General features: G+C 37.9%; 1 protein-coding gene across 1 annotated transcript in view; it reads left to right on the top strand.

Moving 5' to 3' along the window:
- The window catches only part of SUSD2 (sushi domain containing 2), a 263,794-nt gene that overhangs the window by 236,538 nt on the left and 14,025 nt on the right, over nt 1–13,231 (top strand). The window contains exon 26 of the mRNA XM_077462081.1: nt 7,430–7,526. Coding sequence (XP_077318207.1) covers nt 7,430–7,526 — 97 coding nt within the window. The remainder of the gene's footprint in view (nt 1–7,429; nt 7,527–13,231) is intronic.

Genomic DNA, 13,231 nt, shown 5'->3' on the forward strand with positions numbered 1-13,231 from the left:
CTTTTTTTGCTTTTATTTTATTTTATTTCATTTTACTATTATATTTTTTTCCCTTTATTATTGATAATAATTTGTATATTTAGATTCGTTATGTATACAGTATCTCACAAAAGTGAGTACATCCCTCACATTTTTGTAAATATTTTATTATATCTTTTCATGTGACAATACTGAAGAATGGCTAATTGGGCCCAATTTTGACATTTTCACTTTTGTTGCCAGTGGTTAAGACATTAATGGCTGTGTGTTGAGTCATTTTGAGGGAACAGCAAATTTACACTGTTATATAAGCTGTACACTCACTACTTTACATTGTAGCAAAGTGTCATGTTTTCAGTGTTGTCACATGAAAAGATATAATAAAATATTTACAAAAATGGAAGTGGTGTACTCAATTTTGTGAGATAATATATATGTTTTTATCTTCTGTAATAAAGTATGCAGTGTCTAATGATGTGTATTGTTGATTAGTTGAGGCTTGTTGACAACACATGGAAGTTAGCCTCTAGTTTTATTTGTATAGACAAATCGCCTTTTTCTTTTTCACCACAAGATGGCAGCACAATTAAAAAATAGCAATGCTCAGTTTATACTCTCTTGGGTTGATGGACATACAGTTCAGCCAATGGCTACATGGAGCACTCTCTCTTTATCCATGATAGGTCTGGTCTGTCCACCCAATGAGTGCTTTTGGGCCATTTGACCCTAACCAATGGCAGCACCCCTCTGTCTTGCCAATTGACTACATAGAGCATCAGTGCAGACATGTGGGCGTACCCCTGATGATGTCACATATGACGAAACGATCATCGGGACACCACGCTCACACGCTCTTCGCATCTGTGATCACCTACACATGTTTTTTGTGAATTTTATACTTGCAATGAATCCTTTTTATTTTAATTCGCATTGGAGACTCATTTGAGTCAGAATACCTGTATGTAGCACTGCAATTTTTACCATTAAATATACCTTAACCTCCCTGGCGGTATTCCAGAGTCTGGCTCGGGGTGGAATTTCAATACCATTAGCGGTAACCCGGAGCCAGACTTGGGATCGCATCGCAGGATACAGGGAAAGTTACCTACCTTGTCCCTGGATCCTGCAATGTCTCCCCGGTGTGTGTGCGAGCTGTCTCCTTGCTCGATTCACACAGTGCCAAGTGCTGCCGAGTTCTGTTCCCTGCAATGTTGCAACCCACAGGAGCGAGATCAGCACCAAATTCAAAAAAGTAAAAACATAGTACACATACAGTACACTGTAATCTTACAGATTACAGTACTGTATAATAGAAATTACACATCCCCTTTGTCCCTAGTGGTCTGTCCAGTGCCCTGCATGCACTTTTATATTTTAAATACTGTTTTTTTTCTGCCTAGAATTTGGAGATTGTCCATAGCAACCAAAAAGTGTCCCTTTATGTCAAAAGTGTTTTTAGACCAGCTAGAAAACAGCGATAATAAATTAGAATCACTTGCAGAATTGAGCAATAGCGATTTGTGGGGAAATTCGTCATCAAACACTAAATCTAATGACAGTGATAATTCAAAACTGAGCAAATTTCAGTGTTTTGGATTTGATTACATTATTGAAAATGTTTTAATATTATTATATTATTATTTGTTATAATTATTTATAATATTATAATTTATTATTTTGTGTGTCAAACTTTATTATACCCGGGATGTCTACTTGACTCTGGTTTGGACAGATTTAAATGAGTTATTCCTAAGAATTGCAGGCCTACAATATAAAACACCAAATTTCCATGCAAAACATTGTACTGCTTTCAGCACCTAAAATCAGAAATAATCATACCGCCAGGGAGGTTAAAGAGACAATACTGCACTATTGGAGTCTTTGCTTCTTTGCATGTTTGCACCAGTCCTGATACTGTGGATATCTGTTCTGGTCTGACCATCGCCTGGTGGATGTGGAGGCTTCTGGTGGGAGACGCTCAGGACATCTGAACATCCTTCTATGGGATCATTGATCCCACACACGCTTTGTGATTGCCCCTGAATAAGGGTGGTCGCTGGCTTTCTGGTAAGCCTTTTATCTCACTGTGGTGACGGGTATCACGTGGTCAAGCATTTGATCCAGGCTCTATATCTCACGTGGTATCTTTTCTTTAAACTCAAGCCATTTAATGAACCTTTCACTGAATGATTTATTATTTTTGGCACTTCATATGCTATTGCACTTTATAATTGCACTTATTGCATTATACAATGCATGTTTTTTTCTGTATTGTGTTGGTCACATGCATAATCAGTATCACACAGTAATTACAATAATTTTTGAACATTTGCACATTATAGATATTATATGCCTTATTTACTTATGCATTATCTTTGATTCGCCTTTGAAGCACTGCACTTTATATTTTTACATACATCCATAATGGCTGCTGATAATGTGGACTTTGTGTCCATAGCTATCCTGGTCAACTCAGACATGGAAGGCAGTTGGTGGGCATCTTGAGGAGTTGGTTTGTCATTCATGTGTGCCATTTGTGAAAGGCCCAGGTGGGTTGTCCACCATTCCATCACCCTGGTTTTCTGGCTTCAGAATTCTAGCTGCCAAATATTACTGTGTTTTCAGAGCAAAGTAACTTTGAACTGCGGCTGTCTAACTTATAAATATGCTGACTGTTTTTTTTTAGTTTGTTATGAAGGTAAGATCTGCTTATGCACCTTTTTCTCATAATATGATTGGATTTATCTTTTAAGGTATGTGACAGGTTCACATTAATAAGCTGTTAGGCATTTGATATTTCATTAACAAGCAATTAGATCAACGTCATAGTGGTTAACGCTAATTTGGTTGTTGGCAATTGTTTTATGTTAATAAATGGTCATATTGTACTACATATGGACATTTGCATGAAGGCATGGGTACTTTTAGTTTGACAGTATTTAGACCTCTTTTAGATACAGTCTCTTATACAAATTCTTTCTAAAGAAGATTTCTGTATCAGCAATAAATGCTGCTGTTATTTCAATAATTTTACTCAAGCACTTTTATGCTCAGCCCAGACTATTCAAATTATTTCTGCGCAGCTGTTTAGTAATGCAAATTTAAGCAGTGAGCAAGGGCCATCAACAAGTTGCTGTGCACAGCGTGCACTTCCAGTGTAATTTAGTGTAAGCACCATGAGAAATGATTGAATGATTTTACCATGTCAAGAAAAAAAAAGGCAAAATTGCTTCTTTAACAAACTACATTTTCCTCTCATTTTTCTTTCCATTTAAAAATGCAAAAGCACAAAATCCTGGAAGGCATAATCTGTACTCCTTTTCAGTGTTGTTTGATTTCATGAACGTTTCCATGGAGTCATTCTGGTAATGATTAGTGTTAATATGCTTGTAATTACAACACCACTGGCTTGGTGGGTCTGGTAAAGTGGTGCACTTGCCTCTCACAGAACCAAGCACGGAATAATTTTCATTTCACAAAGCATATAGCTATAAGGGAAAGCATACATAAATATATGCTTGTCTATTGCTATAAGGGAAAGCCCACATAAATATATGCTTTTCTATTGCCTCCAGAACCACATGTCAATTTGCCCTACTAACAAGCAAAAAGATTGTTGGCAAGCTGAAATTATATTGCTTGCCAATCTTTAGCCTTGGTTCACACTGTAGTTGGTTTGTGGGTAAATCGCTCTCATTCCCCAATCTGCAGGAAAAATGTACTGCTCTTTTGCAGACACACACGTGTGCCTTTTAATTCTTAATGGCATCAGAAAGCGTAGCGCATGTTCGGCTGCATGAAACCACCCGAAAACGTGCATCATGCAGTTCCATGTGACTGTTTTTCATATGGCTGCTGTTTTAAAAAAGCATCAGCGACTTTTTCCCTGCATTTCCCCTAGGCAAAGCAGTCCATTCAAATGAATGTGATGCTGTGCCCATGCAAACATGGCACGCAGGACCTGATACGGTGTGAGTCTAGCTCAAAGCCTCATACACATGATGAGAATATCAGACGAAAGATTTGTTTTTTGCATGCTAGTCTCATTACGAAAACCAATAGGTTACTAAAGTTATGAAAATTCACGTACAACAGAATACAACTTTGGAAGTGATGTAATGTATTACATTGTATAGTAATGTGTTCTTTCGTTTCTAAGCATGTGCAGTCTTGTTCTTCTGATTTTTTTAGGTCCAAAACTGTACTGATAAAATAAAATCGCAGTATTTTTCGTCCGATTTTCTGATTGTGTGTACTAGACTTTAGTCTTCATTTTATTTCTTTTAGAAACAGAAAGACATTTGCAGCATTATACTCGTCTTACATTTTGTTTATTTTTTATTTACAAAGATAACAACAATGCATTTTTTACTCATGTTCTTTTTTCTATATTAAAAAACTATAACAGCATACTGCAGTTTTGATTCTGTTTTCATTTCCATTAAAAGATAGCTTAAAAACAATCTTTATTTTGTTTCTGTTTTTCAAACCACAAAAGGACCAGAGTAACTGTATCTAGACAAAAAAAAATTAAAACATATTACTTAAATGTCACCAACATTTTTTATTTTTTTTAACATTTTTATCCATCTGGAACACACATATGCAGTTACTGTGAGAGCCTAAATGCAAACACCTCAACAATGAACATTATATTTGTTAAATATAGATGAATTCTGGAAAGTAAACCTTTAGGGTCATATTTATAAAGATGTAAAACTGACATTCTCTTTAGGTGCATTTTCCAGTTTCATGTGTTTTAAATGACAGCAATTGATTCTCCACCAAGTGAAAATGGTGAAAATCCCATTCACTGCTTTATGAATGTTTTTACGTATTTTTAAAGTGGGCTTCAAGCTGGGTTCACACTTATGCGAATTGGATGCTAGTTTTTCCCGCATGCAATTCACACGACAGGAGAGTGTACTGAACCTGGCTCGCAATGGAGATGGTTCACCCACTTTCGCTCTGGCCGTGGTCTGCATTTGGAAAGGGTCCAATGCGTCTATGGTTCCAATTCAGGTACAAATTCAGACAAAAATTTGATTCACACCTGAATCAGTGAATAAGGGCTCACCTGGCCCCTTGCTGGGAGCCGCAGCATATGTGAACCCTGCCTTAATGTCAGGAGGTGGAGCAGCTTCCTGATCATGTGACCACTGTGGCACTAAAGCCTACTTTCCCTGCTGCAGCATATATATGTGTTATGTGATCTGGAAAAGGTTAAACATGACATTTAATACTTTTATTTAAAAAAATCTATACAATTTTAGTGGAATAAAAGTACCCAGAAAGCACAAATGGTTTGTTTTGTTAATATGTGCTAGTTAAAATTCTTAACAATTTTGTTTTTCTAGAAAAATTAACATTTCCTGTAGAGTGTGCTAAACTGTTAGAAAACTACCCAAGACTTCACAAAGAGAGAAAATCAAGCTAATGTCATTTAATGATATAATGTTCTTAGTTTTGTTTTTGTTATTATTAATTATACTTTAGTGGATTTTCTTCATACTCTCCTAACTAATGCCTCAAGGGTAATAGCTGTAAATCGTAGGATACAAAAATTCCTTACAGCAATATTATAATCACCATTTGTCTTAAAAATGAAATACAATCATTATATTGTGCATGGTATGGTAATTTCAAGTATTCATGGTTTAAAACTATATTATGATAAAAGCAAAAATAAATTTTTATGCAATTTATAAACATAATTTGAATACCATATTTTAATATGCTGTTTTTTGCTGTTTGGTATATATGTATATATATATATATATATATATATATATATATATATATATATATATATATATATATTTGATACAATGTAAAGTTTGAGAAATCATCTTTTTTTCTCTTTGAGTCACCGATTCCCATATGTGACCCTTAGTGGGCGGGTGGCTTCTGATCACTCACTTTACTTTTCATGAACTTATCAATTAATTCTTTGTAAGCCACTGCCTGATCCCTGCCCAATGCTTATGAAGGAGTAGAACATTCTGTTCATGTCTCCACCCTGGAAAACAGTATTAATGATAAAGCTGATTAGTAAAGAGGCTCAGATAAAAGATGAGCCAGTATCTTGACTGAATAACCATTGATTGTGCTTTCTTATATGTCAGTGGTGCATAACCAGAGTGAGAAATGTCTGAATAAATCGTGCCCGGCACTGTATGCTTAAACTCTGCCAAACTAGTCTAGCCTGAGGCCCTTTTTTGTGTCTGCCCACACAAATTAGATTACAGCATTGAAACAGCACACTGAACATAACAATGCATGTCCAAGTGAAAGTTTTCCTACTTGGCCAGACAGGGACTAACAATTAACCCTGACATTTAAAAAGCATAAGCCAAAGTTTATGACCAGCTTCATCTCAGATGTATTAGTACAGTTTCAGTATTTACTGCTTATTAATTGTCACAAGGGGAACAAAGGAGGAGTCTCAAGTAAGCACTGACTAAAGGGCTAATCTAGATGGTAAACCATTGATGGCCTAATGCACCCCAAACATGGCCCAAAAGTGTGGTACTATGCCTGGTTGTGTCTCAGGTGTATTTACTTACTAACTTGCGGTTTCTTTGTTAGTGTATCTAGGCAAAGCTTCACTTTTTTAATTTTGGATAGAGTTGGGAAGGGTTACACCTTCGGGCAGGATTCGGGCAGGATTTTATTGCTATTTGTGGAATATTCACCCTCCTGATGTGTCCAGTTGGTGAAAAAAAGTTTGATCTTTGAATCTGGTGCATGTGAACTTGTGTAAAAAAAAACAAAAATTGGGGTTAAAATCTATGCCTACAGAAGAAGAAGCTACTGATTTTCTCAAAAGAACTCTCAAATCAAGAACTTGATTTTCTCAAAAGAGGATATTCCTGCCACTGTCAACCTCAGGCTTCACAAAATTATTTCTAAGGCCTTGTTCACATCTCATGATTTGGGATCGTGGGCAGAATCAGGGGCAGAATCCCAAATCAAATGACAATCGCATCACAACAGGCTGTGCCCGTTTGGATGCCATTATCCTTCAATGGCACAACAAACACGATTGTTGCACAGCAATTGAGGAAAATCACGCCTTCGCATTTTCAAGCGAAAAAGCACGCCTTCACATTTTCAAGCGGAAAAGCACGCCTTTACATTTTTGAATGATGCTTGTCACCCGAGAAGAAGCAGGGGCTCCTTTGTGTTTCTGACGTCACATAACTCAAATCTAATATGTTTCTATAGTTTCTGCAGTTTTACGCATAAAGACTGTTTGATATCTGTTTATAACGTCTGTCTTTCTAAATATGTCTTTTTAATAATAGTCATATTGTTCTTACAATATAATTTATTGACATTATGGTCATGTAAATTATTAAATATTTTATTTGGGAACTTTTGAAATTGCATAGCTGCATAAAGAATATACACATGATGCCTTCTAAATCTGAATTTATTTGCCTTTCAGACAATACCCTGGGAATAGTCCTAGGATGTGTGTTTGGATTCCTTACTCTCCTAGTCCTCCTAATAATAATTGGCCTACATGAAAAGAAGCACAGTAGGTAAGTGATTTTCTTACCCCTAAACCAAAGCTGTCCCTATATAAAAGTGAAGGTACGTATAAACATTTGAGCTGTTTCCTAGAGTTAAGTTCAGTAAGTCATTAGTCCCATGCAGTGTAAAATAGGCTGTTGACCGTAAATCAATTTTCCCTTCTTACTGATGTCTATACTATTCTTTCAACAGGCCACACTACCCATAGTCTACTCAATTTGTTTTGATCTTTGACCTTTGGGTGACTGATAATGTCTCCCTACGTAATGTCTACAAGTGTTGTGTAAACTGTCGGCGCTATATAAATCCTGTATAATAATAATAATAATACCTGTGCTACTCGCTCTGATTGCCCAGAACACAGAATATCTCTTCATATTGGCTAGCAATCACAATATTGCACTTTACATAACACAGACTGTAAATTGGGTTGTATACACAAGGCAATCACAACCTCCTCAACCAGCATACACCAATTCTATCTTACTTTATAGAGGAGGAACTGATGTTAGTTTGATGTCAGCCAGAAACACACAACTGCATAATTCGTCCCCACTGAGACTTACCATGTGCACATAGCAACAACTCCTTTTACTGAATTCTCTATCTGCACCTCTCATTATTCTGTGTTGATGGATATATTTAGCCATTTCTCCCCTGTCTGTATCTGTACACTTTGATTTCTTGCTTGCTTACTGTTCTGCTTTAAACCTCCTGGTTGGCCTGTCGTTGCTTCCCTTCCTCCTCTGCATATTACCTTTTATTAATGGGGAAAATTAGAGGTACAATTTTAGTCAGCGCAGCACCCTTACCAGCAGTACAGTTTGTAAACATTGCCTGCCATGCTTCAGGGTTCTGTGTTTTTTTCTAACTGTGTAAATGACCTTCTTGTGCGTGTATGTTACAGACCTCATCTCCATACATTCACACAGCATATAGACTGTATATATATGTCATTAGGTTGATGCAGCTTCATTAACCACTTGCTTACAGGGCACTTAAACCCCCCTCCTATCCAGACCAATTTTCAGCTTTCAGCGCTGTTGCATTTTGAATGACAATTGCACGGTCATACAAAACTGTGCCCAAATGAAATTGTTATAATTACCCCCCCCCCAAATAGAGCTTTCTTTTGGTGGTATTTGATCACCTGTGCAATTTTATTTTATTTTTTAAATGTAAAAAGACCAAATTTCAAACAAAATTTGTTTTAAAATTTTATAAACGGGTAATTGTTGTCCGTCATTGATGTACACTGATGAGGCGGCACTGATGGGCACCGATAGGTGGCAGTGATGGGCACTGATGGGTGGCAGTGATGGGCACTGATCAGTTACACTGATAGGCAGCACTTCTAGGTGGCACTTGTGGGCACTGTTAAATGAGGCATAATTGCCTCTTCCTTTTCGGGACTGATGTCCCTTTAAGATAAGCTGCGATCAGCTTTTTTTTTCTCCTCCGCTGTCAGCGTAGGGGGGGGGGGCAACGATCACCGAGCTTTTGTTTACATCATGTGATCAGCTGTCATGGTCTCCTGATTAGAGACAAATGCAGCTGGCTGTGTCTCCACTTAAAATTGCCTGTAATTATTCTGAGTGCTATATGTTTATTGAACCACTTCAGCTCTGGAAGGTTCACCCCCTTCCTGATGAGATCTTTTGTAATACTGAACTGCGTTGCTTTAACTGACAATTGTGCGGTTGTGCGACTTTGTACCCAAATAAAATGTATGTCCTTTTTTCCCACAAGTAGAGCTTTCTTTTGGTGGTATTTGATCACCTATGTGGTTTTTATTTTTTTGTGCTATAAACAATATAAACAATATTTTTTACTTTCTGCTATAAAACATATCCAATTAAAAAATGTAAAAAATATAATTTCTTCATCAATTTAGGCCAATATGTTTTTGGTAAAAAAAAAAATCCCAATAAGCGTATGTTGATTGGTTTGCGCAAAAGTTATAGTGTCTACAAACTATGGGATACATTTATGGACTTTTTTCATTTTTATTTATTGAACTGCGACATTGCAGTGGACAAATCTGACACCTTTTGGGGACCAGTGACACTAATACAGGGATCAGTGCTAAAGAAAATGCATTGTCACTGTACTAATGTATGGAAGATACTGCATACAGCCGCTTAAAGAAGCAGTTAACCAACCTGATCACAAAGGAAACACAGGTCAACAGTGACATCTTCTTTCTCTCAAAATGCAAAAAGAGGAATCTCATACCACAGGGTCTCCGGATTAAAAATCCTTGTGCAAATACACTGAACTCTCCTTATGCGGAAGGACTCTGCAGACGTACCAGCGAAAGGTTAAGGAACAACCTCATTCATAAACTGTATGGTAAAAGGGAAACAATCCGGAAACAAAAGCAGTTGATGTTTGAAACCTCAGCACCATTGGACCCTACAAGCATCAACCAAATTAAGAATGAAATTGAAACCTTACAAAGACAACTGCAAAAACTTGCCATGAACAGGAAGGCAAAAAAACTCCAAAAGCTACACCAAGAGCAGACCTTTTGGATACAACCTAAACAACAAAAAACAAACACAACTTCTACAACTCCTGCCATCAGCAACTTGAAACCCGATCCTGAATCCCATGGTATCCCTTGTATAAATGCTGACTTGACAGAAAATATGGATATAACAGAGGAACTCGGCATCATAAATTTGTCAAATCATAAACTTTCTACACCAGAAACAACAGTCCTCTCCAAAGGCCTCACATTCTGCCCAACCACCAAATTGGATAATTTACAGGTATGGTCAGATATGGAGGAATTCTTTAGGAGACTAAGGCTCAAAGAATTTTTTCACAGTAATGAAAGGAATCCTAAGAAAATAGGAAGTGACAAAAAGAAAAAGAACAGCAATTTTACACCCCCACAAGGACGCAACCCCAAACTGGATACCTATATTGACAGCTTCAGGCTACGAGTTACATCCCTGCTATCCACCCAGCAAAAGAAAATATTATACAACCTTTCACCACTGGAGCGAAGAGCTGTACATGATCTGCGCAATAATCAGGCCATAACCATCAAACCAGCAGATAAAGGGGAGCAGTCTTTGTGATGGATACAGACAAATATATACAAGAGGGCCAGAGGCAGCTGGCAAATACTACTTACTACAAAAAACTGGATTATGATCCGACCCAGGATTTTACTAAGCAATTAAAGGATCTCATTGCGACAATACCAAGCCACCTACATTCAGAACTCATCAATGCAATTCCGGATAATCCAGAAATTGGAGACTTCTACATGCTGCCTAAGATTCACAAGCCAGTAAACACAGGCAGACCCATTATAACAGGTATGAATACACTTACCGAGCATATCTCAGGCCTTGTAGAAAACATGTTAAAACCTTTAGTCATGAACACTGCGAGTTTCCTACAAGACACCACTGATTTTCTGAACAAGCTTAACAATATACAACAATTACCATCAAATACACTTCTAGTCACCATGGATGTAGAATCTCTGTACAGTAACATCCCTCACAAGGATGGGTTGTCGGCATGTCACAGATTCTTATCATCCTCACCAAACCAGAAATACACTGCTGAGGATGTGACACAGCTCATCGAATTCATTCTTACACACAACTACTTCACTTTCAATAATGACATCTATCTCCAGTGTATGGGTACTGCCATGGGTAGCAAAATGGCACCCCAATATGCAAACTTATTTATGGCTGACCTGGAGGACAAATTTCTGAACAGCATACAACAAAAGCCATACAGATATTATCGCTATATTGATGATATCTTCATGATATGGACTGAAGGTGAAGAAAATCTAAACCAATTCTTCTCATTGATCAACACTTTTCACCCATCTATTAAACTAAAAATGGAGTATTCAAACACACATGTCAACTTCCTAGACACTACAGTATACATCAGGGACCACAAGCTTCACACTTCGATATACAGAAAACCGACTGACCGATGTAGCTATCTTCACAGTTCCAGTTTTCACCCGCAACACACTAAACGGGCCATCATACACAGCCAGGCCATCAGATACCACCGAATTTGTTCAGACCCAGAAGACAGAGATAAACATCTCAGAACACTGGCAGACTCCTTCCACAAGAAAGGTTACAAAGAGAAAACCATCAACAACAGCATAAACACAGCCTTGAAAACCCAAAGAGAAAATCTCCTCCAATACACAGAGAAAAAAACAAATAACCGAGTACCTCTAGTCACCACATACAACCCAACACTAGAAGGGATCAAAAAGATAATCAAAGATTTACAACCCATTATAACAGAGGATGACACTCTGAAAGGAATATTCCAACAACCCCCATTATTGGCTTTCAGACAACCACCCAACCTCAGACACAAACTAATCAGCAGGAAACATCACTCTGATTATGATGACACAAATAATGGAAGCAAACCCTGCAATAAAAAGCGCTGCAAACTATGCAACCAGATCAATCCATCCAAAAGTGTCACACACACAAATGGGACCTTCAATATCATGGGATCTTACAACTGTACCTCCAGCAATGTTGTATACCTCATCCAATGCAAAAGGTGCAGCAAAGGATCTTATGTTGGTGAAACAGGACAGAAGTTGCAAACAAGGATGAATTTACACAGACACACCATCAAGGAACATAAAGAAGACAGTTTATGTACACCTGTTGGACATCACTTCTCACAACCGGACCACACTATAGAAGACCTCAATGTTTTAGTTCTTAAAGGGAATTTCAGAACTATCCAGGAAAGGAAAACCTTTGAACTAAGAATGATAATTCTTTTTGACACAAAAAATAATGGCCTGAATTTAGATATAGGTTTCCTCACTCATTATACTAAAGTTTTACAACCCCCTCTGTGACTAGCAACCCCCCCTCCATTCCATAGCTCTCCCTCTGTCTTATCTCACTAACTCTTCTCTTATCTTTATTGCCCCATTGATTTGTATGTGTTTTTTTTGTTTTCTCTCTTCTTTCCCTCAGAGGTGTTTTTTTTTTTTTTTTTTTGGTTTGGTTTTACATTCTGCTTAAAAATTTGTAAATCAGTACTGCTTGGACCTTGAAGAAGGGGACATACCCGAAAGCTTGTCCTGAAAAATTGTATGTTAGTGCAAATAAAAAAAGTATCACGGACAGTACTCAATTTTCTCTGTCACAATTGCACTAATACGGCTACAATCACATTAAGTATCACTGTACTAATGACACTGGCATGGAAGGGTTTACCATCAGGGGCGAACAAAGGGTTAAATATGTTCCCTGGTTGTGCTTTCTTACTGTGTGGGGGATGGTTTAACTGTAGGAAGACAGAGATCTGTGTTCCTGCTTAGCAGAAACACAAGATCTCTGTGTTCCTTACTAGCACAACCTTGTTTACATAGGCAGACTGCCATTCTCCTCTCTCAGAACAATCACCAGGTTTCCTGGTTGGCTCCCACTGTGTCCAATCACAGTGGAAGCAGGGCTCCAGCAGAACGTGCACGCCTTAGAGCCGAAGAAAAAAATCACATACAGACAAAGGCGGATCCAGAGTCTAGTCTCAGGAGGGGCACTGCCAGAAAATAAGGTGTTGCTTACAGAACGCCATTTTGCCATGTACGCCATTTCGTGCAATAGCCAGCGAAGGCCAGACCCACTGATTAGCTCCCCCCGACCAATCAGCGGGTCTGGCAGAAGCGGTGTCCACCGGC

Source organism: Lithobates pipiens, unplaced genomic scaffold, assembly GCF_037356315.1.
Source record: "Lithobates pipiens isolate NorthernLeopardFrog02 unplaced genomic scaffold, aLitPip1_a1.2 Scaffold_3, whole genome shotgun sequence".
Taxonomy (NCBI): domain Eukaryota; kingdom Metazoa; phylum Chordata; class Amphibia; order Anura; family Ranidae; genus Lithobates; species Lithobates pipiens.